General features: G+C 37.8%; 1 protein-coding gene across 1 annotated transcript; it reads left to right on the top strand.

Moving 5' to 3' along the window:
• Positions 1-26,319, top strand: LOC133069694 (complement factor H-related protein 5-like). The gene is made up of 12 exons (XM_061161288.1): positions 1-136; positions 4,626-4,820; positions 5,686-5,862; positions 7,613-7,795; positions 9,213-9,389; positions 11,976-12,152; positions 13,399-13,581; positions 13,702-13,881; positions 17,367-17,543; positions 20,256-20,438; positions 23,160-23,342; positions 25,391-26,319. Exons 1-12 carry the CDS (start codon positions 79-81, stop codon positions 25,585-25,587), a joined length of 2,070 nt encoding a protein of 689 aa, XP_061017271.1. The 5' UTR covers positions 1-78; the 3' UTR covers positions 25,588-26,319.
• Positions 26,320-27,696: the final 1,377 nt, after the last annotated feature.

The following is a 27,696-nucleotide window of genomic DNA, read 5'->3' on the forward strand; positions in this document are numbered from 1 at the left end:
ACTGTAAATGAAGCAGCACTGACAGAAACATCATCATTTCAGGACCATTCTTAATTACATGCTGCTACCATAACTGGCATGTTGCTTTTAATTCATGTCCTTCTAATCTTATGGATTTCTACTGTGGGGGGACAAGGTAAGTTGAAAGCCTGAAAACAGCTCTGAATATTGAGTTCCTCTGTCCAATGTGTGTGTTGGTTGTGTGTACATATATTTTGTGTGTGTGTGTGTGTGTGTGTGTGTGTACATATATTTTAAAATGAATACAGGGGTGAAAATATTGGGAATGAAGGACCACCATTTTTGTTTTCAATGGAAATATTTTCTAATATGCAATTAAGGGAAAATAGAATGAAACAATTTTTCTATGATCTTTAAGTTATGAAGTACAAGTAGCCACCAAATACAAAATAAAAATATAGAAATCGTATGTTGAAAAAGCTGTATATGATGAAGGTAAAAAGGTGAAGTGCCAGTGTAATTCTGCATGAATGCTGCAATGCCACGGACCAGGAAAAGTATACCAAGGAAATCTGGACACCTGCAACGTGTTTGAATTTTCATAGATTTTTTTAAATTTAAGGTTTGAATATTATTAAATTCAGGAATTTCCTACTTCAATCTAATCATCACTTGACAAAGAAAAATCTTTTATTTTTTACTAAAATATAATTTGATGTACAATAGTATGTTAGTTTCAGGTGTACTACAAAGTAATTTGGCGTTTGCATGCATACATTATGAAATGTATGATAATTCTCATAACAATTTATCCCATACAAAGATATTACAATAGTATCAATTCTATTCTTTATGCTGTGGCTTGTTTATTTTGGAAGTTTGTTCCTCTTAATGTTCTTCACCTATTTAACCTGCCCACTCTCCACCTTCCTCATCTCTGGCAACCACCCGTTTGTTCTCTATGATGAGTCTGTTTTTGTTTTGTCTTGTTTCTTTGTTTGTTTTGCTTTCTAGATTTTGAAATCCTCACATGTAAGTAGGGTCATACAGTTTTTGTCTTTCTCTGTCTGACTTATTTCAGTTAGCAGAATGCTCTCCAGGTCCTTCCACATTGTCACAAATGGCAAGATTTCCTCTTTTTTACAGATGAGTAATATCCCATGGTATATACAAACACCACATCTTCTTTACCCATTCATTTATCTGTGGACATTTAGGTTGCTTTCAAGTCTTGGCTATTATAAATGGTATTGCTATGAAGTTTGAGGTGCATTTATCTTTTTGAATTAGTGTCATCTCTTTTAATGAAACTATAGAGCATATCCTTATTTTCATATGTAGTAAAACTAGTGAGATACAAATAAATTATTTGCTTCTTCTGAGCTTTTCAGCAAGGTTTAAAATGAAAAAAAAAATATTGTACACCACTTCTCTTTTAATACAAAACACTATGTCTCACAGTATTTTTTAAAATGTCACATCTTGTTTTGTGTTGAAATAAAATCCATCACATCTGAGTAATTGCAAATGGAATATCCTACAAGATCTAGGATAACTGATTAAACTGTATGTGGAAATGGGATTTTAGTCATGAGCTTTACCATTTGATTTTCAGAAAGTATTTATTTTGCTCTTTTGATGTTAATTTTTGCACATAGTTGTTCTCTTTGGGAAAATCTCTTCAGTCCTAACATAAGAAAAAATAAGAACTATAAAATTCCCTCCTTTTATGATCCAACTTTATAAAAGTTGCAAAACATTATTTCTACAGACTTGAAAATTACCCTAGTTTGTTTATACATTTTTCACAGAATTATACAGTTAGCTAATGAGAAAAAAGTATTTTTCTCCAATAACAGACATTGCTTAGTCGATTAAAAATGCCAACTTCTCTGGTTAGCCTAAAGTAAGGATTAGACCTTTACAACATCCTCATTTAAAAACTGTATGTATGGGTGTATTTGATTCTTTTTAACCTATGTGGCTGGTACATATTGTTTTGAATACCATCGAGAATGGACATTAAGAGGGGATTTCTAAATTGGGGGGAAAAGCAGAGGAAGATGAGTATAAAATATAGTCATATGTAGAATATTGACAACTTGAAATCTGAGGGGCTTCCCAGGTGGCTCAGTCATAAAGAGCCTGTCTGCCAAGCAGAAGATGCAGGTCCAGTCCCTGCATTGAGAAGATCTCCTGGAGAAGGAAATGGCAACCCACTCCAGTATGCCTGCCTGGGAAATCCCATGGCCAGAAGAGCCTGGCAGGCTATAGTCCATGGGGTTGCAAAGAGTTGGACATGACTTAGTGACTGCACAATGACAACATTGTGTAAAAAACGTAAAAAGATGTTCAAGCTTCAATCTAGTCTCCCATAGAACTTTTAGAGAAGCTCTATCAAAAGGTGTAGAGATACTAAGTCAGGAGTCCCCAGTCCCCAGGATCTAATGCTTGATGATCTCTGGTGGAGCTGGTGCAATAATAACAGAAATAAAGTGCATAATAAGTGTAATGCACTTGAATCATTCCCAGATCATCACCCCTCACCCCCAGCCATGGAAAAATTATCTTCCACAGAAGCAGTTCCTGGTGCCAAAAAGGTTGGGGACTGCTGTACAGTTAAGTGATTCAGAAGTTTGTGTGGGGCTGGAGAAGACTCTTGAGAGTCTCTTGGACTCTAAAGAGATCAAATCAGTCCATCTTAAAGGAAATCAACGCTGAATATTCATTGGAAGGACTGATGCTGAAGCTGAAGCTCCAAAACTTGGCCACCTGATGAGAAGAGACCACTCCTTGGAAAAGACCCTAATGCAGGGAAAGATTGAAGGCTGGAGGAGAAGGGGGTGACAGAGGATGAGATGGTTAGATAGCATCACCAACTCAATGGACGTGAGTGTGAGCAAACTCTGGGAGATAGTGAAGGACAGGGAATCCATGGGATCGCAGAGTCAGACATGACTTAGCAACTGAACAGCAGCAACAGCTGTTCATTTACCTATTGAGAGACTGGCCGGAGTGCAAAAGAACCACTCTAAAGTAACACTTGCATAATTCAACATTCTTCATGCTTTCAGTAGTAAAATATTTATCAAACACTACACTCTGCAGCAACAAGTTCGAAAGAAAATGAAGACTCGGTGTCTTGTTACAATGCCCAGGGTCCTCAGGTACTTACATGAGGAAAGCAAACCATGTAAATAAGTAAATAGATTGCAAGATTGTGTGTGTGTGTGTATGTGTATCCTGTAGGAAATGTTCTCACAAGGTTTTATCAGAATGCCGAGCCTTGAGAAATCATTTTCTCCTTTTGGAGTGGGTGACTGGGTAAAGGAGATCTATGGAGAACAGTTACTGAGTTAGTGCCAATGCTGAGGCACAAGAGTATTTCCTAAACGTTGAAGAATGAGTTTTGAAGGGTGGGTAAAACAGGGGCGTTTGGAGGATGGAAGCAAGGCTATTCTGCATAGCGAAGAATATGTAGGTAAAAATGCATGGAAATCAAATACTATAGTTTGACAGGCAGACAAGAAATACCCGTAAAAGAATTATGGGAGATAAGTGAAGGCTTCCCTGATGGCTCAGATGGTTAAGAATCTGGCTGTAATGCAGGAGATCCGGGTTCCATCTCTGGGTTGGGAAGATCCCCTGGAGGAGGAAATGGCAACTCAGTCTAGTATTCTTGCCTGGAGATTCCAATGGAGAGAGGAGCCTGGCAGGCTACAGTCTATGGGCTCGCAAAGAGTTGGGCACGCTGAGTGACTAACACTTTCACTTTCACTATCAGTGTGTGAGGGTTTTTTTTTTTTTCCTCCAAAACCATTTAATGTGAAATTTTAGACACTTAGATAAGCAACTTCAGGTTTCACAGGTGAAATACTATGGGAATTACTAGCTGCAAATATTGTGCAACATTGAAAATCACCTCTAGATAAGTGGAAAGGGGAAATTTCCCTGGTTAACTAATTTGTGAGCTGAGTTTCTGTAAGTTGCTTTTTTCTTTTTCCAAATAAAGAGAAAAAAAAAAAAACACAAAACACTTCATCTTCAATGTATCAGGAAAATACAGACAAGACAGAGACTTCAGATAGAGTTACCCAGGACTAGGATTCAGACTAGAGAAAGGAGAGATGCCAGCACGTCCTGTACACCAGTGAGGTCTTACTGCTGTCCCACTCTGCTTGGCTCTTCACCTGTGGGAAATTTTCTTCTTGAAGATACTGCCAAGGACATTATATTTCACACGACTCTAACATCTATGTTTTACCTTCATTGACAATGTGCTGTGTGCTAAATCGCTCAGTCGTATCACTCTTTGCGACCCCATTGACTGTAGCCTGCCAGCCTCTCTGTCCATGGGATTCTCCAGGCAAGAATACTGGAGTGGGTTGCCATTTCCTCCTCCAGGGGCCCTTCCTGACCCAGGGGTCGAACCTGAGTCTTTTATGTTTCCTGCATTGATAGATGGGTTCTTTACCACTATCACCTGTACTCATCATTAGAGATCTTTCTTTGTTCTTAACTAATTAGGACACTGGAAGGCATTAAGCTAAAGGAATTTAAGCTAGATGAAATAAAAAATATTGATAAGATGATTAAAATACAATTTAATGATTCATAAATGTAGATTCATATTTAATTCTTCAGTTTTGTTTTATTTTTCACAGTGAGACATTGTGATTTTCCAAAAATAAACCATGGAATTCTATACAATGAAAAGAAATACAAGGCATCTTTCCCAGTTTCTCCTGGGAAAATTTTCTATTATTCCTGTGAATATAATTTTATGTCTCCTTCAAAATTCTTTTGGACTCCCATAACATGCACAGAGGGAGGATGGTCACCGACACCAAAATGTCTCAGTGAGTAAATGCCTGATGTGGATGAATTGTTCGGGGAGTGGAGAAGGATGTGGCAGGTGGGGTCACAAGGTCTTGACAGATAGTCACAGGGATCAGGACTAGAGGAGCCAGCAAAGATGAGAGATGTAGTCATTCATGTTTTGAGAAGCCTTTTTTGAAAACCAAATGAAGACTAAATACATGAACTTTCTTTCATGTTCTAAGTTTTAAAACTGATCATTAATATATTTCACTCCTAATATTTATGTCGTAATATTCATTTATCAGCCTGGTCATAATTTTTTCTTTAAAAAAGTCTTTGTACATATCCATTCTCTTTTGAAATGTATCATTCTCTTGAATATTGAAAGGGTCACATAAGATTTAGCATCTACACTTTTACATTTTCCAGAGATTACTTTTTTTGTGCCTAAAATTATGTCTATATTAATCCTTCAATAAATGTGAAGAGCATACTCAGGAGATAACAAGTGTACTAAAACAGAAAAACAATGTCGGGGGGGCGCAGAATAAATGAGCCAACAAAGGTAATGGTCTTTCTATAAAAAAATATTTATGAGAATTAAGAGAGAAACATACATTAAAATACTATTTATACCTAGAAAAGTTTATAAAAATAAAATACTTTATTATAAAAACCATAGAACAATGGAGTGAAATGTTAACTTCCTTTTGTGTATGAAACATGTATGAAAAGTATATATTTCGTCAATACAGCAGCAAAACCTAACTTCTTTTAAATTTTATTTTCATACTTAATTTTAGCTTTCAAAGCTTTCCATTAAAAAATCTTGTAAAATGCAAGTGTATTTTACTATTGTTTTACCGCTTCCATCTGGTACATTAAACAACTTTTGGCCCTTAGGAGTGTGTTTCTTTCCTTTTGTGGAAAATGGTCATTCTGCATCTTCGGGACAAACACACTTAGAAGGCGACACTGTTCGAATTACCTGCAATAAGGGCTACAGCCTCCCGGGTGACCAGGGCAGCATTACCTGTGCTGAAGCGGGCTGGTCCTCCCCTCCTGAGTGCATCTCCACCAGTAAGTGAAATGCCCTCTTCTTCAATCCTGGAACATGTTGTGATTTTTTTAAAAAGAAATAAATCTATTGTCATGTCTTAAATAGAGATTTCACCACTTGCTTTTATTTTACACACTTGTTTTTTAGTTACAGCTGTCTCTAAATAGATGTACAAGTAACATAGCTTGCCTGCCTACACAAATCAAATGTATTTAATAAAAACAAATATTAAATAAGAATACAAGCACTTGAAGATAGTACCTTTATGTTAAAGTAACACCCACTTTTTGTGTACAGTGCATTAAAATTATGTTAGCTGAGAATAAATATCTAGAAAACTAAAATATTAAGGAGAAAAAAGTCCAATGCCAGTTAAAATGTCTTATAACTAAGACAATTGTTAATAATTAACCTTTTGTGTTAATATTAAATTCACATGCTTGATTCAATAAACAATTTCTATGTTTTAAAAATTTTGTACTTGTGAGAGTTATGTCTGTTTGTCACTGATTTAAAATCTGGAAAACAATTCCTTGGAAACTCTATAACATGGCAGCATCTTCCAGACCTCTGGAATCATAATAATAATTTATAATCGTCTTTCTATTATATAAAATCTACAATAATTTATAATCATCTTTCCAGTGTAGTATTCAGCCAGAGATTCAAGGAGACATAAAAACTTCTTTAGCTGTTTCTCATCATAGCGCCAATTCTTTGTTACTCAGCCAGATAAATTCTAGTCACCAGGTCCTCCAAAACCCTTATCTTCCTCTTCTCGTCTCAGAAAAACCATAGGATTATGCCTGGTTTCTCCCCGCTGGGAGCTGGGAGGCTCACAAAGATCCGCTTTGGGCTTTGGACTTTGTTATCTCCCTTCTCTTGATCATCATGAACCCACACTGTCTAGTTTCCAGCTTCCTGGAAATACGTTTTGTCCAGTTTTCTAGCTTTTTAACCAGTGGGACGAAACGCTGATACCAGCTACTTCATCTTACCAGGAAGTGGAGTCTTCCGGTATGCTTTTTAAAAAAGCAATTATGCTATCAAAATCCTTCCACATCTTCAATATTTAAATTTACCCTTTTAGGAGACAGACTCTTTCTAAAACAGTTTGAATGACAACAGTGTTTCAGTAAACAGTGAGGCCATGGTTTCTTACAATTACAGAGGGCTTAAACACGACCAATATTTGCCAAAAAAATAAAAGAACAAATCTATTGACATATCTGAAATGTCCAGTGACCAAACAGGGTACATATTGTATAAGCTTCACTTATGGTACAAATGTTTTTGTAACCCATTTAATGGGGTGATGGCAACCAAAGTCCAAGAATTGAATTTCAAAGCCTGACAACTCCGTCTGAGTACTGCAAACTGACAAGGAAGTCCACACCAGTGTAGACACCTAAGCAAAGGGCTCAGTTTATTGCAAATCATTCATAATTCTCTATAGGAAATTATTAAATAACTGAATTGGATTTCTCCTGGGCATACCAAAACGCTCCGGCCAGAGTTCTTTGCTCGCTTTTTCTAGAGCAACACGTTTAATTTTAATGTGCCTTATTCTATGTAAAATATTTTATATAGTTTCCCAAAATATTTTCTTTGAGGATTTAATAAACTAAAAATGTGGATTGCAAGAATAATTCTAGGCTGTGGTTTTCCTGAAAGGCGGCTTATGTTCTTTCTTTTTATAGTCATATTCATTGATTTATTATGAAAAATTTTAATAAATTTTTATATTTTCCTTTTTTTTTTTTTTTTCAGAAAAGTGTTTAAAAACCGATATTGTAGTTGCCAATGGGTTTTTGTCTGAGTCAGAATATGCTTATTCTGTAAATAAAGAAACACAATATAAGTGTAAACCAGGATATACAACAGCAGATGGAAAAACATCAGGGACAGTTCAATGTTTGCAAGGTGGATGGTCAAGTCAACCCACTTGTATTAGTAAGTAATTTTACGCTTTACTATGCACCTTTCTGAACCCGCAACATGGAAGTTTACTTCAACGTTTTTTTTGTTGTTGCTTCTTCAGAGATTAGATGGCATCATTGATTTAACTTCTTTAGTTATGTTTTTCCATGTCTTCAAAGGAGATAATCTTTCTCCTAAGTCTATTTTTTTTTTCCTAGAACAAATGCCATTATTTTGAAAAAACCTAATTAGATTTACAAAGCTTTGTGCCTGCATGCTCAGTCATGTCCGACTGTTTGCAACCCTATGAGCTGTAGCCCTCCAGGCTCCTCTGTCCCTAGGATTTTCCAGGCAAAAATACTGCAGTGGGTTGCCAATCCTACACCATTACAGAGCTTCAGGCACAGCTGAATTTGTTTGAGACTGAGGTCTTTGTGCATTTATCCTTCTCCATCTTCAAATTCTCAGTCTCCTGTAGTTGATTTCTTGTTCCTTTTAATACAAGTTGTGAGTCTGAGGAATAAGCTGCATCCACGGTGTACTGGTCCAAGGACACTAATACTGAGCTCTTTTGAATCCATGATCTGATGCTCAGAGAAGGAACAAGTCTAGAAATTTTTGTAATCTGTGAAAATTTGAGAGGTATGAGTACGTTTCAGGTTCTGGTTTCTGGGAAACTTACACTAACAATGGATTTCTGACTTTTACAGTTTTTCTTAGGGATAAAAAATGATAAATCGGTACTCTATAATCAAGTTAACAGGCATAGGAAAAAACCTTAAATTTGGTAGAATTTGAAGTTCTATAGGGCTTCCTTGGTGGCTCAGATGGTAAACAATCTGCCTGCAAGTCAGGAGACCTGAGTTTGATCCCTGGGTCAGGAAGAACCCCTGGAGAAGGAAATGGCAACCCACTCCAGTATTCTTGCCTGGAGAATCCCATGGACCGAGGAACCTGGTGGGCTACAGGAGTGGGTTGCAATGCCCTCTTCCAGGGGATCTTCCTGACCCAGGAATCGAACCTGCGTCTCTTAGTCTCCAATATCAGCAGGCAGGTTCTTTGCTGCTAGCACCTCCTGGGAAGCCCATATATATATATTTATGATATAATATGTAATATTATATAATAACATAATTTAATTATATAATAATTATATAATAATGTATATTATAACCATTATATATTAGTTATATATTTATATAATATAAATGTATTTATATTGAAATATATAGATATAATATAAAATATATAATATATATTTTAAACAAAAACTTATCCAGGAATAGATATATAAGGAAAATGCAACTAAAACCAATTTTTATTAAATTATTATTACTGGCATTTTCTATAAGGTCATTTATTTATCAGAACATAATGATCATTAAAGATCAGTGTTGGCTTGTTGTGTGCTTAGAAGCAGATATAAAATTTTGACTTTTAATTTGCCCAGAGTCCTGTGACAGGCCGGCACTGGTGAATGCCAGAGTCAAGACTGATGTCACGTGGTTTCAGCTCAACGACAGGCTGGACTACGAATGCCACGCCGGGTATGAAAACCAAGATGGACGCAGCACAGGCTCCATAGTGTGTGGTGAAGACGGCTGGTCCCATCTGCCCATGTGCCGTGGTAAGTACTTGCTTCTCTAGAAAATTTAAAAAAAAAAAAACAATGATGGATAGGTTTCTTTTTAGTAGGCTTTCTACAAAGAGTTGTCCTGAAAGCTCAGTTGGTAAAGAATCCGCCTGCAATGCAGGAGACCCCTGTTCAATTCCTGGGTCGGGAAAATCCCCTGGAGAAGGGATAGGCTTCCCACGCCAGTATTCTTGGGCTTCTCTGTTGGCTCAGCTGGGAAAGAATCTGCCTGCAATGCGGGAGACCTGGGTTCAATCTCTGGGTTGGAACGTCTGCTGGAGAGGAGAAGGCTACCCATTCCAGTATTCTGGCCTGGAGAATTCCATGGACTGTGTATAATCCACAGGGTCGCAAAGAGTCGGACACGGACTGCACGACTTTCACTTTTCTAGAAAGATGTTTCCTAAGTAGCAACTATCAGAATTCAAAGCGTTTCCATGTAGCTTAAAGAAGACAAAGTTGAATACCAGTTATTGAATAACAGATCACTGACAAGCACATCACCCCCTCAAAATAAGGGTGCTTGTATGCCATACACAGACAGATTATCTTAGAGTTTTGGAGGTCCAAGTCCTGATATCAAGGTGTCAAATCAAAGTTCCTTCTGGAAAAAGTCCCTCTCCACTTCTCCAAGTCATTTGCATTTTGGGGCTCATGGCCACTTCCTCAAAGCACTTCAGCTTCTGGCTCTGTTGTCATATTTTCTACTTTGATTCTGACTCTCCTCTCTCTTATAAAGGCCCTTGTAATTGCACTGGACCCACCACCACACAGTTAATTTGGAACACCCTCTCCATCTCAAGGTCTTTAACTTAATTACATCTGCAGAGTACGTTTTCCATGTAAGGTAACACATCTGCAGATATCATGGATTAGAAGATATACATCTTTGGTTGCTATTGTACTGTCTACAACACCATACAAGAACTATACATGAATAAACTAGGTTGAAAATCCTATATCATCCAAGATCAATTATTTTCAAAATAACTTTTTTTTAACAACTGGATAAGAGAAATAACGTTAACAACTGGTAAAGAACTGTTGAGCAAATATTGAAATAAAATACAGAGATACAAGGCTGAAAATCTTATAGAAGCTGAGTGAGCCAAATTCCAGGGGGATATGCACGGATATGCTGTTATTAAACCATTAAATGGCCAATAACAATACATGAAACTGGGTAGATTAAATAATATTTCTGAGATTATTTAATTAGAAAATATTCCACTATACTTTTTTGATGTGTGCCTGATCTATTGAGAGTTCTTATTTTGTCTTGTCATTTATATTTTCACATGTGAATTTCAATATAGAATCTTATAGTGAAGTGAAGTTGCTCAGTCATGTCCGACTCTTTGTGACCCGGTGGACTATAGCCCACCAGGCTCCTCCGTCCATGGGATTCTTCAGGCCAGAATACTGGAGTGGGTTGCCATTTCCTTCTCCAGGGGATCTTCCCGACCCAGGGATCGAACCCAGGTCTCCCGCATTGCAGGCAGATGCTTTAACCTCTGGGCTACCAATGAACCATTAATAACAGAAGGTTAAAAGAGAAAGACACACACATATATTCATTTATATATCCATTTTTAATTGAATCAGAAGGTATTCACAATGTTTTAGTTTTTATATACATAGTAGGTTGACCTGAAATAAATGGACATCAGTTATTTTTCCATCAATGAGTTTATTTGGGATCAGCAGAGAATTTCACCTTGGGGTCTGCAACCATGAAGAGTCACATGCAATTCCCTGCATAGCAAGAGAAGGAGAATTTTTTTGATGGAGAAGAAAAGGAAGCAGGAGGGCTGTGTAGACTGTGGCTTTTCATTGGCTGAGTCCTTGCAGGAAAGAAGAGCCTTTCTTCTTCCTGATGGGCTCTGCTATCTTCATGAAGCATGAGAAACTTTTGGTTTCCTGGCTTTATTGAATTGAGGTTTCTGTTAATATTTAACAAGTGATATAATATTTTACATTATACAGGGTATAATGGAAAGATTCAGAAAACCTAGAGGCAACTTAGCCATGTGTTTTTGAAAAAGTTTTGATATTTAGTTCTTTATTTATAAAATTATGAATTGCATTTTAATGTTCCCTCCTGCTTAAAATGTAGACATGTTTTATTCAGGCAGTCTAGCTATCTACTTTTTAAACATAATTATCATCTTTTATGTGAAAGTGTAGTGAAATATATTGTATTTTAATTTTTATTTCTCAAAAGATTGGATTTTCATGTATTTTGTGAACACTATTCCTATTCTATAAATAAATCATAAAAGTTAAGTTTTTATTGTTAACTAAGCAAAGTAAATATTAATAATTTATAAGTAACTTCTCAGAACTGGTCTATAACAATCCTGAAGAGACTCTTATACAAACTTTTACCTGGGTGTTCAACTGACTAGTTTTTCCAAAGGGTCTTACATATACTTGTTGAATATAAATCTTTTAAAAGGCAAGAATATATGCTGCTCTGTATGTGAAGCCCCCTGAATCTTATTTTTACATAGAAAATGTTAACTTCGTTTTTGCAATGATTATTTCACATATATTCATTTACTTTATTTCTACTTTTAGAAATAGAATGTCATCTTCCATTTTTAGAAGCAAACGTAGATGCTCATCCAAAGCAAGAAAAATACAAAGTTGGAGATGTGTTGAAATTTTCCTGCAGACAAAGACTTAAAAGAGTTGGGCCGGATTCGGTTCAATGCTACCAATTCGGATGGTCACCTAATTTTCCAACATGCAAAGGTCAATGTTTATTTCAGGATTGATGAAATAAGAATTAGATTTTTATATTAAATCTGTGTATTTTATTGGCTCTTGTATTTATAATCTGACAAACAGCAAAAAATGCAGAAGGAGGAGGGGTGATAGACCATAGTAATTGAGTTGCACAGCTTGTTTAAATTATTTTTGTCAAGGGGTAATTCTGCCTCGTGTTTTGAAATATATGAAGGGGTTTTAAAGATAAAAATACTGTAGCTGAGGTTAAGAAGTGCTAGTGTTTTTTCTCCTTAGTCTTGTTAAAAATATAATTTAAAAAATATTGCATGGTCCTTGTTACATTTTTATTAAGAGAATAATCAAATCATTGTAAAAATGGTTTACTAGATATAAAACAATGACAATTTGTGGCTTGCTTCAGATGACATTATTTTCATCAAGTTTTTGATCAAATTATTTTAAGTGTTTATGCTGCTGTTTAGTCACTAAGTCGTGTCTGACTCTGCGGCCCCTTGGACTGTAGCCCGCCAGGCTCCTATGTTCGTGGGATTCCCCAGGCAGGAATACTGGAGTGGGTTGTCATTTCCTTCTCCAGGGGAATCTTCCTGACCCAGAGATCAAACCCACGTCTCCTGCTTGGCAGGCAAATTCTTTACCACTGAGCCACCTGGAAGCCCAGGTGTTTATAAATATTATGTCATAAATTGTATGTGTATATCATACCACATACTTGATATTTATTTATGTAATAACCTGGTTCTATAATAAATAACTTGCAATATATTGGGATTTGAGGACAACCAGGATATTTGGATATAAAAAGAATAAAAGATTATACTAAAAATTATTGCTAGTTTGAAGAAGTGTAATAAGATATTTTATAAATGTAAGTAAATGTTCTTATTTCTTATATAGGGATTCTGAAGAATTTAGAAGTAAAATCTCACTGTTTATCATTTATTTTAAATTACTTCACAAACAATTAATCACAGCAAACTGTGCAAAATGTAACATTTCTATATCTAGGTGATTAGTATATGTTTTCATTATGCATTTTTCTTCTTTAATTTGTTCAGAATTATTTTTACTAAAAAGTCAAAATTTGAGAAAGAGAATAGTCAGTACCCTATATACAGTGTAAAAACAAACCTGAAAAAAATAAGAATGTAGTATAAATGTAATTTAGTTCTGGATCAAACAAAATAGAACTGCATAATTTGCAATATTTAAGACTATTTAAGCATTATTTACATAGTTTATTTTGTGTTAGGGCAAGTGAGATCATGTGGTCAACCTCCTCAACTGCCCAATGGAAAAATGAAACACAAAAAACAAGAAAAATACGAACACAATGAAATGGTGGAATATGATTGCAACCCTAATTTTGTAATGAAGGGACCTAAGAAAATACAATGTATGGATGGAGAATGGACAACTTTGCCCACGTGTGTTGGTAAATAGATATTCATTTTTAAATAGGACAGTTACTTTTACTTTGTCTGTATGTATAAATACATATGTAAAAAGATAAAATATTTTAAAGGTAAGCATATTTTTCATGACATTTTCTTAGAACCGGGGAAAGCATGTAGATTTATACCTCAGCTTGAGAATGGCTATAGCCAGCCCTCTGTCCCTCCCTATCGACATGGAGTTTCAGTGGTGTTAAGTTGCAGAAGTGCATATACAATGATTGGAAATACTACAGTTTCATGCATTGATGGAATATGGACCGAGCTTCCTAAGTGTGTTGGTGAGTATATGTTTCTCCATTTTACATTTGATTGTATATAACTTTTTAAAATCAATAAATATATCAGCACATGCTGGTGCCCACCAGATATTAAATTATTAGGACATAAGACACTTATTGCTTGCTCTTAATAACTCTTAATGGTTAAGGATTTCCTTTGATCTATGAATATTGTGCGAAATTACTGAGACACTTAGTATCTGTGTATCAAGAACATATGCAACCTCTGCTTTAGATGAATCCCAGACTGTTTTTTCCAGCTATCTTCTGCTCCATCATCCCACCTTCACCACATGATGAAGCTATGCAGACGGATTGTTCTTTAAGCTTCTGGAAAGCCATGCTTTCCTTTTTTTTTTTAAAGAAAACAACAGAGTACCTTGAAAAGTATAGCAGTACAGCTGGTATACAGGGGTTGGCACTGAGCGGACAGGTAAGAACAGTTCCTCAGTGGTGGAAGGCAAGGAGTCGGGAGATGGTGGAGCCGAAGAGGATTGGCTGAATAAAGGACAGTGCGTCTGTACAGTGGGACACTGTCTGTCTTACATAAACCAGGGTAGAACTTTACAGTGTGACTCCACAAGGCAATATAACAATAGATATAAGGGTACGTAAGTCCCTTACATACGAACCTTCCAGTTACAAACTTTCAAAGCCATGTTTTCTGAAAACTCTGTGCATCTCTTCCCTCTTTACTCTTTTCCTGAAGTGTCTTTCTCCATTTTAATCACATGTAAAACTATTCACCTTCAAGACTCAACTCAAAATGCTCTAACCTGTGAAACCTTTTCTTATTCATTTTCATCTACCCACAGGCTCATCCTGAAACTGCAGTAGAATGATAGAGCTTCTTCACTGTGCTATCTGCCTGTACATTTATTATGTAGCGTTTATTCCATGTCTTGTACCTAAGACACTTGGGCTCAGAATAGCCGAGCCCATGGGCATGGACCCAATGCCTAATTCAGAGCCTTGGTAACCACTTCAGTCTGCGTAGATTTAAAACATTTTAAGATTATGTGTCAGTAACTCTTTTGCAATAGCTTTTGATTGGCATTGCAAAGGCTCCTCCTCTAGGGCGTGGTCCAGAAGGTGCCAGCCTTCTTTCTTATATCACACTCCTGCACCCTCCTTTCTGTTAGTCTAGGCTTTCTCAGAGACATAGGGAGTCTGTAAAGCTTTACTTGACCTTTTAGCTGAATACATCAATCTGTGCACTCAGGTCTTATGTTAAGCTTCTACATATGTTTTATAGGCTTCTCACTAATACCATTTTCTGCATTAGTTTCTTCCCCAGTCTCTTTGAGGTTTAATTGGTAAAGAGGACCTTTTATTACCTTATATATTTGAAGCATTATACTTTTATATGCAAGATAACAACAGAATTTTTAATGTCAATTTTGTTTTTAGCAACCTTGCTGAATTCCTTTATTACTTCCCAGAATAAATTTGGATTTTTTTATTTCTATTTTTTTATTTCTATTTATTTCCAAGGTGGTGCTAGTGGTAAAGAATTTGCATGCCAGTGACTTAAGAGATGCCAGTTCAATCCCTGGGTCAGGATGATCACTTGGAGAAGGAAATGGCAAGCCACTCCAGTATTCTTCCTGGGAAATCCCATGGACAGAGGAGCCTGGAGGGCTACAGTCCATAGCGTTAGGGTTGCAAAGGGTCAGACACAGCTGAGCAGCTGAGCATTTCTATAAACAATTACTATCTGATCTTTTTTTATTTCATTGCATCAGCCTGGAAAATACCTCTGTGTGGTTCCAAAATAAGAACCAAAATTATAATTATGTAGCCTGAGTTATAGTACATTCTGGGGTGTTTGGCATCTCCTCTTAGGGAAAGAAAGACCAGGAGCCAGGCTTGATCTCTGCTCTTCCTGTTTTCCTAATTTCCTTAACTCTATCCCAGATTTTCAGATTAGCTTGCTGACATGTTTCCTCCACAGAAGTCATAAGTTTTATTCCAAGTTTTTCCTTTGGTCTGTCTGCTTTATTCTCTTGTATCCCAGCAGTCTGTGGACTTTCAGCCACAATGCAAGTTTTTTCCTGACAAAGTCAGTTGCTCAGTAGTGTCTGACACGTTGTGACCTCATGAACTGTAGCCCACCAGGCTCCTCTGTCCATGGGGTTTTCCAGGCAAGAAGACTGGAGTGGGTTGCCATTTCCTCCTCCAGGGGATCTTCCCCACGCAGGGATCTAACCCCAGTCTCCTGCATTGCAGGTGGATTCTTTACCACTCAGCCACCAGGGAAGCCCAGCAAAGTCAGATCCTGGCTACTTTGCTCCATTTCCAGCAATCTCAGTATAGCGAAGTCTTTAATTTTCAACTTTAAAGACTGGCAGACTCTCTGTTGCTGCTCTTCCAAATTCTAAAGTAGATCACCCAGGGCCACTCCTTCCCCATCTCCTTGGCTTTCAGATCATCAGCTGGCCCCCTTACTCCTGGGGATGAAAACTCCCGGGGTTAGCTGCTGAACCCCTTTGAGTCTGGCAGAGCCCTGGTCACTGGCCCTCCGTGATGACCCACTGAGAGGAACCATCTCCCACCCCCAGGAAGGTGTAAACTGTATGCGCTCATGGTTGCCAATCATGTGGAAGTGGGACACAGACCTCCAATCAGCAGCTCACTTGGGGTACATTTAAAGTAGGAATTAGTGGAGAAAAAGGACTTAGCAGAGAAGAAGCAGAACCTTCCGTGTCTCATTATTCTGTCCTTTGACACACGAAGGGGAAGGTCCCATAGCGATCTATGTATTTGTGGACAAAAGCAGGGGGAGTGTAATACTACAAACCACCTCCATAAGCAAGAGACCGTTTGGAAGTGCGTGTTTTGAGGGTCCATAGGGGAGGCCTGGCGTGCTGCAGTCCATGGGGTTGAAAAGAGTCAGACACGACTTGGTGACTGAACAACAACCAAGTGTTATATCAGAGAAGTTCTCCCCGGCACATGCTCTGACTTTCTGACTCTGGGTCTTTGCTAAGCTTCTGAAATGTGGGAATAATTGAACCTCAAGGAACATCCAGATTTATCTCTCTTTATTAATACGATACTGCTATAGACTTATTTGTGCATCACTTCTTTTTATACCTTGAATGCCTTGAAAATATTTCTTCAACATGATATGGTGGGTACCTTTTCTTGCCTTTAAGCATGAGGCTGAATGTAGCTACATAAGGACTGACCTTCAGTCAAACCCCTGGACCTAAGCAACCCATCTTGCACTCTCATTTCCCAAAAGACTTTCTGATCCATTTTTCTGTCGTTCAAACACAGGCTATAGTTTTTTGCTTTCTTTTACTTTTTTTGACAGCACAGCCTACCTCATGCAATGAAATGAAGAATAATTTCATAGGATGATACTTAAATGTATCAAGCATAATTTAATGATACCATAAATATTTCAGATATTTTATTGAAATGTTGCTTAGTTTCTGTTTAATAGTCTTATTGTGTATGGATATCTTCCTTTTTAATAGCAACAAACCAACTTAAGAGGTGTGAAAAACCAAGGTTTTATGTAAGAGGACAGTTAAGTTCATATATGTATGAATTTAATCACAATGCCAGAGTAAGTTACAAGTGTGCTGGGAAGAGTACATACATACAAACAGTCTGCATCAACGGGAAGTGGGACCCTGAACCGGACTGCTTAGGTAAGATTGGTTTGAAAGATTTTGCAGATCCTTTGCTTCTTCACCAGAAAAATGCTCTTAAAAATTAACATGCTTTTAAATTAAATTATTTACTGTGATATATAATCATAAAATTGGAAGGTAAAGTTAGAAACTGCTCATAACCATGGACAGAGGAGCCTGGCAGGTGCTTAGAGAAGGTAACTAGTGGCCAATTTTTCTAAATACCAATATTATACTCATTAATGATTATGGAATAAAGAAAATTTGAAATGTAGGACAGACTAAGAGAATTTACCACTTAAAGACTCATTTCGAAAGTGATCATATCAAATATACATGATGGAATACTAACTCCTAACGAAAGAGTCTAATGGCTGCGACTTACCTAGTGGTGCAGTGGTTAAGACTTTGCTTTTCAATGCTGGGGATATGGGTTCCAAACCCAGTCCAGGATCTAGGATCCCACATACCTCAGGGCCAAGAAAACATAAAACAGAAGCAATATTGTAACAAATTCAATAAAAACCTAAAAACTTTCTGGGTATGATGGCATTAGAAATTGTGAATGAGAAAAATATTTGAATATATAATTAAATTTAAATAATGATTTTAGGAAGATAAGTTAACTATAATTTGTCTAAAACAACTAAATTTTTCATTTTTGTCAAATATTTTATTTTTCAATGTATTTTTATTTTCTTATATTAGGAAGTGAATATTGTTCTGAGAGTTTCAAGAACTTGTTATATGCCTGTGGAATGTTTACTTAAATTTACCAGCTATAGTTGACTGTTACATTCCCAGTATTAAGACCCTATAGATCACTTTCATAACCACAAAGAAGTAATATTCAAAAGTAATAATAAAATTGACCTCCTCGTCTATCTTTCATTTTGTGAAATAATTCACTTCCAAATAACCTAATGGAATAATATTTAAAATACTAAGAAGTGTATTATAATTATAAAACGTACAGTAAAACCTATGAGATGCACAATAACGAAAACTTAGAGTGACATTCAGAGCCTTAAATGCATATTTTTTAGGAAAAAATAAACTTGTGTGTGTACACATTAAATAAATATATAGCTAGGGGAAAACATACCTTTCAGATATGAAGAAGAGAAAGAAATAATAAAAGTATAGGCAGAAGGAAGTGAATGAAATAGAGTATTTTACTTAGAGTTGATTCCTTAAGTAAAACTAATTCTTAAAAATATTAAGCAGACCTGTCTAACCAATTTTACTCTAATCAAGAAGAATGGTGGGAAGTCTGAAAAAAGTATTCTGCAACCAAAAAGTAGATGAAAATACAAGTTGAGGGAAATAGGAGAATACCATTTGTTAAAGTAAGGACATTTAGGGACTTCCCTGGTGATCCAGGGGTTAGGACTCTGGACTTTCACTGCTGAGGGCGAAGGTTCAAACCCCTGGTTGGGAAACTAAGATCCTGTAAGCTATGTGGTGCAGTAAAAGAAATTTTTTTTTTTTTTTTTTTTGCAGAGAAGCACCAATTAGACAGCAGCCTCTGCCCTGGGGGTGGGGATGCGCTGAAGGAGGGCACCCCACGAGTCTTGGTTAGGAGGTGGGCCTGTGGCTCTGACCCACAGTGCTCTGGCATTAAGGTGTTTCCCTAAGAACAAGTCCAGTGACCAAAAAAAAAGTCAGTTCCTGGTCAGACAGAGGCATGCTAACCACATCCATCAGCAGGCACTGTTCTGTTTAGAAGAAAATGCAGATTATGAAAATCTTTTATTGCCATCAAAGTTTAGGCTGTTGACCCTCCCTCCCATCTCCCTCCCCACCCCAGCCCTCTAGGTTGTTACAGAGCCCGGGTTTGAGTTCCCTGAGTCCTATCGCAAATTCCCACTGGCTATCTATTTTACAGACGGTATTGTACGTCTCCATGTTACTAACTCCACACATCCCAAGAGGGAGGTTCAAGAGAGAGGGGACATATGTATACCTATGGCTGATTCATATTGATGTTGGCAGAAACCAACAAAATTCTTTAAAATTATCCTTCAATTAAAAAATAAAAAAAAAAGGAATAGGTGGTCAAGGGAAGCCTTGGCTGGTTCTGTCATTACTGTTGCTATTTAAATATTTTTTTTTGTTCTAACTTGTTTGAATCACATGCACATAATTTTTTTGAATAATGTGGGTTAGCTAGAAAAATAATTAAAAGGGTTAATTTGAAAAATTATACAAGAGTACTGACATAATGAATAGGAGATAGAAAGAGGCACCTGAGAAATTTTAAATCAGTTATTATAACACAGACGTGCTTTTTAAACCAAAAACTATGTTAACATAAAATACGGGTATTACTATAGCACAGGATATGTTGTTGTTTAGGTGCTAAGTCGTGTTTGACTCTTTGCAGCCCCATGGACTGTAGCCCATCAGGCTCCTCTGTCCATGGGATTCTCCAGGCAAGAATACTGGAGTGGGTTGCCATACCCTCCCAGGGGATCTTCCCAACCCGGGGATTGAACCTGAATCTCATTCACTGACAGGCGGATTCTTTACCACTGAGCCACCAGAAAGCCCAGCATTGTATACATTATATGTATATGCATATATATATGTATGTGTATGTGTATATGTATGTATGCAGAGAAAAAGAGAGAGAGTTAGTTATTGGATGTCCCATTATACTGAAATGTCATCTTGTTGAGCTGTTTTTCCTTGGCTTTCATTAATCAAATAATGCAATTTTTTTTGTAGGAAAAAAGAAACAATTGTGCCCACCTCCACCTCAGATCCCTAATGCTCAGAACATGCAAACCACAGTGAATTATCAGGAAGGGGAAAAGGTCACTGTTCTCTGTAAAGAAAATTATGCATTTCTGGAAGCAAAAGAACTTGTGTGCAAAAGTGGACAATGGCAGTCATTACCACAATGTGTGGGTCAGTATTTGTTTCTAAAAAATGTTATTTAAAAAGAGGTTTCTGATCTTTGCTTTATCTAAAGAACAGGAAAAAAAAAACTTATGCCATATTTATTACACAATATTCTGAAGCGTTAAATTGTCATCTAGTTACCCAATTCTGTCCATGTTTTAAACTGTTTCTCTAAGATGTATCTCCAACAGTGACCAGAGAAGAAACAGGTTTGAGACCTTCACTGGAAACTCAGTTTTGTTCATTAGAATTACTCAATATCCAGCGTTAAGATGTAGAGCGGGCAAACTGAGAGTGGTCAAGGCTAGGGTTTGAATTTGGTAATTGCTGCTGGAGAGATGATATGAAAGTTTTGGGATGGGCTGGGAACACATGAAGAGTTTACATATCTAAACAAGAGAGAAAGAGGTGGGCAAAGAGGAACAGCCAGACAAGAAGGCAGGAGATAAACTAGGGAAGGTTGCTAAGATAATTCCAGGACCCAACTGCAATGTGGGGGTGCTACCCCTCATTCCACAAGCAAGTGTCCCACAATTTGACTCAGTTCTGACACTTTCTACCCAGAGACAACCTCAGATCTCACAGGCTAAGGACTCAGTCTTACAAGACTGCTCCCTGTGGCCCTGGTTCAGATGCAAGTTGCACGTCCAGGTCGTCACCTGTGCTTCTGACCAACCAGGTATAGATGAAGTTTTCCGTGACCCTCTCCTTGGGTTCCGTTACTTTGCTGGAGCAGCTCTCCACACTCAGAAGCAGTCTATTCACTAGATCACCATTGCATTACAAAGAGGACAACTCAGGAACAGCCAGAGGAAAGCGAGGCTCAGGACGAAGTGTGGGGGAGGGTGCAGAGCCGCCATGCCCCCTCCAGGCAAGGCTCTTCCCACATCTTCCCACAGGAAGCCCTGTGGACCCTGTCTTTTGGGGGGTTATGGCTTCAGTACTTTGGCACCATTGATCAAATCCGTGGCCTTGGGTGATGGATTTGACCTCCAGCTCCTCTGCCCTCCCTGCAGGTCAGGGTGGGACTGAAAGTTTCAGCCTTCTAATCACAAGGTGGTTCTCCTGGCAACCAGCACATCCTTGTGTTATCAAAGGGCTTTCCAAAAATCGCCTCATTGATGAAACAAAAGGCGCCTTGATTGCTTTCCATCTTTAGGAGATTCCGAGGGTTTCCAGAGCTCTGTGCAAGAAGCGGGAGTCAGACCAAGTGTTTGCTTCTTTTTAAAAATCACAACACCGCAGCTGGTGTCCCAGAAGCAATGCCAGTGGTATAAGCCAAAAAAAAAAAAAAAAAAAAACCTTATTTTAAAATGTTATTTGATAGGACAGCAAACATTTCAAAGACTGCTTAGGACTGGGCAAGATGCCTGAGAATTGAACAGTGGATTTAACAAGGAGCTCAGCCTGGTGCTCTGTGATGACCTAGAGCCGTGGGTTGGGGGGAGGGGAGGGCGGCTCCAGAAGGAGGGGATATCCCTATCATCATGGCTGATTTATGTCGTCTGGCAGAAACCCGCGCAACATTGTAAAGCAATTTTCTTCCAGTTAAAAAAAAGTTAATAATAATAACATAGGAGGAAGGGAAGTAAATGGAGATAGAGGTGAAAAAAAAAAAAAAAACAGTGGATTTAGCTACCTGAAAGTCAGTGCTAACTTTGATTTTACCTGATGAAGCTGTGACTTTTTCAGCGCATTTCTAAGCTGGTTACTGATTCAGCAGAGGCGACATTGGTAACACAGCAGAAAGAGGACAATTCATGGGGCAGGGCCTTTGCTGGTATAAAGGGTATAGAATCCAAAGTCTACATGAAGGAGGTGGTTTGAGAAAAGAGCAGGGACAACAAATGAAACAGGAGAGAGAAGAAATTATTTGCGATCAGATGTCTGATTTGGTCACTCCATATCTGTAGCTTTTGTGACCATGTAGGGAGATCAGTCAGTACCATGGAACTTATTCCAGCTGATCTTAACATGAAGTTGAAACATGATGGACAGAGAAAGAGGCCTTTGTTATTACTTGGAGTTAAAAAAGTAAATGCAGAGGAGTATGTCTACAAGTCATTTCAATAAAATTAAAAGTTCATGACCATAACTGATAGCTACATGATGTTTGCATAACATTAACAGTTGCTCCAGAGAATAAAAATGGGAAGGGCGTTACTTATTTTTACCTTTACTCTGTAATTAAATGTGTTTATGGGGAAAGGTGAAATAGACCAGAGGTTTACTCACCAGTCCATCAGGTTTTAAGTAAAAGCAGTTTTTAATACTTATATAACCTTGTATATGGGCTTCTCGGTGGCTCAGCAGTAAAGAATCCGCCAGCGATGCAGGAGATATGGGTTCGGTCCCTGGGTCGGGAAGATCCCCTGGAGGAGGGCATGGCAACCCACTCCAGTATTCTTGCCTGGAGAATCCCATGCACAGAGGAGCCTGGCAGGCCCCATTGGGTCGCCAAGAGTCAGACACGACTGTAGCGACTGAGCATGCATGCCCTTATATATACTTAATACCTATTTTTTGTGTGATTTATTTTAGGGTGAAAGAAAGCATTATAGCTCTATTCTAGTTATCAGGTTACATGATAGAAATTTTATAATAGCTATTTGGACTCTTGGACATCATGTAAATAAGATATTGAAGATAATGATATATGGAACTTTGCATTATTCCATTTACACTGTAATACTGATTTTTTTTTAACACTTGCATGTCGTCTTCCAGAGCTTGCACAATACTGTGGGCCCCCTCCGCCTATTGACAATGGAGACATCACCTCCTCCCCCTCATCAGCGTACTCTCCAGGGGCAGTGGTCCAGTATCGCTGCCAATCTTTCTATGAGCTCCGGGGAAACCTGACCGTGACCTGCACAAATGGACGGTGGTCAGAACCACCCACGTGCATTGGTGAGTTCTTCATATTCTCTCAGAGTCTGAAACTTGGACTAATTTTGTAAGATAATTTTTACTTAAATTTTACTTAGCTGAAAACTTGTCTAACAAGTGTAGGTATATAAGAGAACATTTTTTTTTTAATCTGCTTTAAAACAGAGTGGAAAAAAGTTTCTTTAAAAATGATATATCAGGACTTCCCTGGTAGTACGGTGGATAAGAATGTGCCTGCGGATGCAGGGCACATGGGTTTGATCCCTGATCCGGGGAGATTCCACATGCTGAGCAACAACTAAAGCCCCTAGGCTGCAACTTCAGAGCCTGTTCTGCAGCAAGAGAAGCCCCTGCAATGAGAAGCCCGTGCAAGGCGGCAGGAGAGCAGCCCCCGCTACTCTCTGCAACCAGAGATGAGCCCTTGCAGCAACGAGACCCAGGGCAGCCAAAAATAAATGCATTAAAAACAAAACAAAAACGATAATATAAATACACTTTAAAGAGACCCCAATACACGGTGCACTATAAAACTCCATGAACATCCCAAGTTATTTAACCACAGGCATACTCTTACACCACAAAGTATTTTCATGTTACAAACATCTGAGGGTTTTTTCGGGAGACCATTTGTGAAATGTTGGTCCGGGAGTTGTTCTTTAACAGTATGCAAAATTCTACTTGTAAACCTGAAGGCTTTTCCTGGAAGAACTCTTTGCAGACCGCTGCTCACATGGATTTTTACTCCCACGTGGCTGGGCGTTCTAGCAGGGAAATAGAAAAACGGGCAAGGTGTGCAGGTCGCCTCCCAAATCTGCACTATTTCTTCTTCTTCTTTTAATGGTTATTTGGCTGCGTCAGGCCTTCATTGGCACGAGTTCTCTAGCTGTGGCACTCTGGCTCAGTGGCTGTGGTGTGTGTGCCAGGTTATTTATTTGCTCTGGGGCGTGTGGGATCTTAGTCCCCCAACCGGGATCAAACCTGTGCCGCTGCAGTGAGAGTGTGCCGTCAACCACTCGACCATCAGGGAAGTCCCTCTGACTCTCTTAAAGAAATTATAAAGTAGGGCCAACTCTTTGAAGAGCAGTTTGGGAATAAACCTCAGATTTTAAAAACACACATCCTGTGACCTAATTACTTTATTTCTGGAAGACTAATCTATACACAGACTCTTGCAAGTGTAAAGAATCTGTGCGAGGATACGCACAGCCACATTGTCTAGCACAGTAAGAAATGGAATCGACATTTCCATTAGTAGTCTTATGAGATTTGCATTCTTAACAACCTGTGTCAGTGAATGAAGGAACGATGCACAGAACACCTTCGTATTTGATTTAAGCTGCTTGGTGAGTATCTGGTGGTGTTAGAATTCATACATCACGTTGTTGACCAAGGTCCATCTAGTCAAAGCTATGGTTTTTCCATAGTTAATGTGCGGATGTGAGAGCTGGATCATAAAGAAGACTGAGAGCCAAAGAATTGATGCTCTTGAAATGTGGTGATGGAGAAGACTCTTGTGAGTCCCTGAACTGCAAGGAGATCAAACTAGTCTTTCCTAAAGAAAATCAGTCCTCAATATTCATTGGAAGGACTGATGCTGAAGTTGAAGCTCCAATACTTTGGCTACCTGATTCGAAGAGTTGACTGGCTGGAAAAGATCCCAATGCTGGAAAAGATTGAGGGCAAGAGGAGAAGGGGGTGACAGAAGATGAGATGGTTGGATGACATCACTGACTCAATGGACATGAGTTTGAGCAAATTCCAGGAGACAGTGAAGGACAGGGAAGCCTGGCTTCCATATTCTGGCTTAAAACACTAAATTATGTGAATTTGGAAAATTTATTCTGCTTCTCTGAGCCTCCATCACCTCATGGGTAGCCTGGGGAGATAATGCCCAGCATTTAGAATGATACATACAAGATGCTAATAACTATGTCTGGTACAACTGAATAAATATTAACTTTTAATATTCTTTTATAATTTAATTTTGTTCAAGATTTTCTTAAATGCAATTTCACTGTTCTTGGATAAGGAAAGATTTATTATTAATACTTTATTATTTTTTCTTTCAGATGCATGTATCATATCTGAAGATAGAATGAACAAAAATAACATACAGTTAAAATGGAGAACCCCCCCAATAAGATATGCTAAAACAGGGGACTTCATTGAATTTGAGTGTAAGCGTTCACATAAAGAGAAAACACCCATACAATCATTTCGAGTCCTCTGTCAGGAAGGGAAATTTGAATATCCCACTTGTGAATGAAACAAGCACAACTTCCCTGGATGGACTCTTAGAAGTAGCCTTACAGGTGGGCTATTAAGTATTTGCTATGTAGTCACCGCTACAGTTATTGTCTTTAGACTTTCAGGGATGGTTTATCACAGTTTTAATTAGAACTCTAGGTTCTCAGAGTTTCTTAAATTTGTAAGCTGAGTAGCCAAGGCTTCTTTTATTAGGAGGACCATGCGTATCCGTCCTGAGTCCCCCTCTCCTGTAACACACGCAGAAACACGTTCGCCTTTAGCACTTAGTTCCACACACCCTCTTCTCGTTGTCTGAAATTTACAACTTCAAGGCTTTCTGAGTCAACTTTATTTCAGAGGAAGTGGAGTTATTCGGATAATCTCTTTCTTTACATCATTATCATTTCATAAAAATACAAACGCTGTCACCCCTTATGTTTGTAGCAAGCATTAGTAAGTATTTATAAGTCTCTAATGTGACTCTAACGATTCATCATGCCATACATATGCCTTAAAGGATTGATACACCATCTTCTACAAATCAGTGGAAGACTTTGAAACTTACACAAATCTTAGTGTGGTACTTCTAATGCAGTCAAGAGGCAATATACACAAACAAAAAGGTAACTATAGTTTTAAGTGAGAATTATTAGGTTACAATAGTACATGTATTGAATTGTCTGGGTAAGCATGAATGGATAAAGAAAAAATGAGAATAAATAAAAATGCTGGCTATAATCAGTCTATGTGGTTTGAATGAATAGACTTAAGAAATTAGAATACTTTCAAATTATTTGTATTTCCTATATTTTAACATTACATACTGCTTTTATAGTCAGAAAAGAGTTTTTAGACCAAGAAAATAGAAAATGAGAATATAAAGACCCTTTGGGTCGTGATGCTGATTTCATGCAACAACTCCTTTATTTTCTGATGTACCGTAAGTTGGAAAATACTGATCAAAAAGTTTAAGGAATATACTTTGGGTGTTCTTCTATTGTAGATAGCATTTTTTTTTCCTTTCTTTTAAATATCTATAAAAAAGATGACTACTAATACAGGTGAAAATATGGCTTAAAATCCTCATGACCATGGATTTAACAATGGATTCTTAGATATGACATCAAGAGCACAAGAAAGAAAATAAAAAAAATAGATAAACTGGACTTAATCAGAATTACAAACATTCATGCTTCAGAGAAAAGAAAAAAAATGAAAGCACAGCAGACAAAATGGGAGAAAATAGTTACAAATCTTATATCTGATAAGGGGCTTGTATTTAGAATATATAAGTAACTCTTACAACTCAAAAGAACAAGACAAATAATCCAATTTAAAAATGAAAAGAAAGGATCTAAATAGATATTTGTCTGAAGAAGATGTATGAATGGCCAGTAAGCACATTGAAAGATGCTTAACATCATTAATCATTCTGTTGTTGTTTAGTTGCTCAGTCATGTGTGACTCTGTGACCCCGTGGACTGCAGCATGCCAGGCTTCCCTGTCCTTCACTAACTCCTGGAGTTTGCTCAAACTCATGTCCATTGAGTTGGTGATGCTATCCAACCATCTCATCCTTTATTGCCCCATTCTCCTCCTGCCCTCAATCTTTCCCAGCATCAGGGTCTTTTCTAATGAGTTGGTTCTTTGCATCAGGTGACCAGAGTATTAAGTAAATTGAAATAAAAATCATCATGAGATACTACTTCACACAAACTGGGGTGGTGATAAAGTCAGATAATAACAGGAGTTCTTAAAGATGTGGAAAATGGAGACCCACAAACACTGCCCAAGGGAATGTAAAGTGGTGCGCTCAGTTTGGAAGACAACCTGTAAGTTTCTCTGAAGGTTAAACATAGAGTTACCATTGACTCAGCAGTCCTCCTAGATATTAATAAATTCCTAGGAGAAATGAAAACATTTATCTACACAAACTTACATGTGAATGTTCCTAGAGAATTATTCATAATAGCCCAAAGGTAAAAACAACTGTTTCAAAATTGGGAAAGGAGTATGTTAAGGCTATGTATTGTCACCCTGATTTATATGCAGAGTACATCATGTAAAATGCCAGGCTGGATGAAGCACAAGCTGGAATCAAGATTTCTGGGAGAAATATCAATAACCT

This window comes from Dama dama, chromosome 14, assembly GCF_033118175.1.
Source record: "Dama dama isolate Ldn47 chromosome 14, ASM3311817v1, whole genome shotgun sequence".
NCBI lineage: Eukaryota > Metazoa > Chordata > Mammalia > Artiodactyla > Cervidae > Dama > Dama dama.

Excerpts from the sequence above, each read along its gene's own strand:
- LOC133069694 (XM_061161288.1), top strand. The coding sequence starts at position 79 with ATGTTGCTTTTAATTCATGTCCTTCTAATCTTATGGATTTCTACTGTG. Across the intron at positions 137-4,625 it reads TTCTACTGTGGGGGGACAAG|TGAGACATTGTGATTTTCCA; the intron begins GTAAGTTGAAAG and ends TATTTTTCACAG. Across the intron at positions 9,390-11,975 it reads CCATCTGCCCATGTGCCGTG|AAATAGAATGTCATCTTCCA; the intron begins GTAAGTACTTGC and ends TTCTACTTTTAG.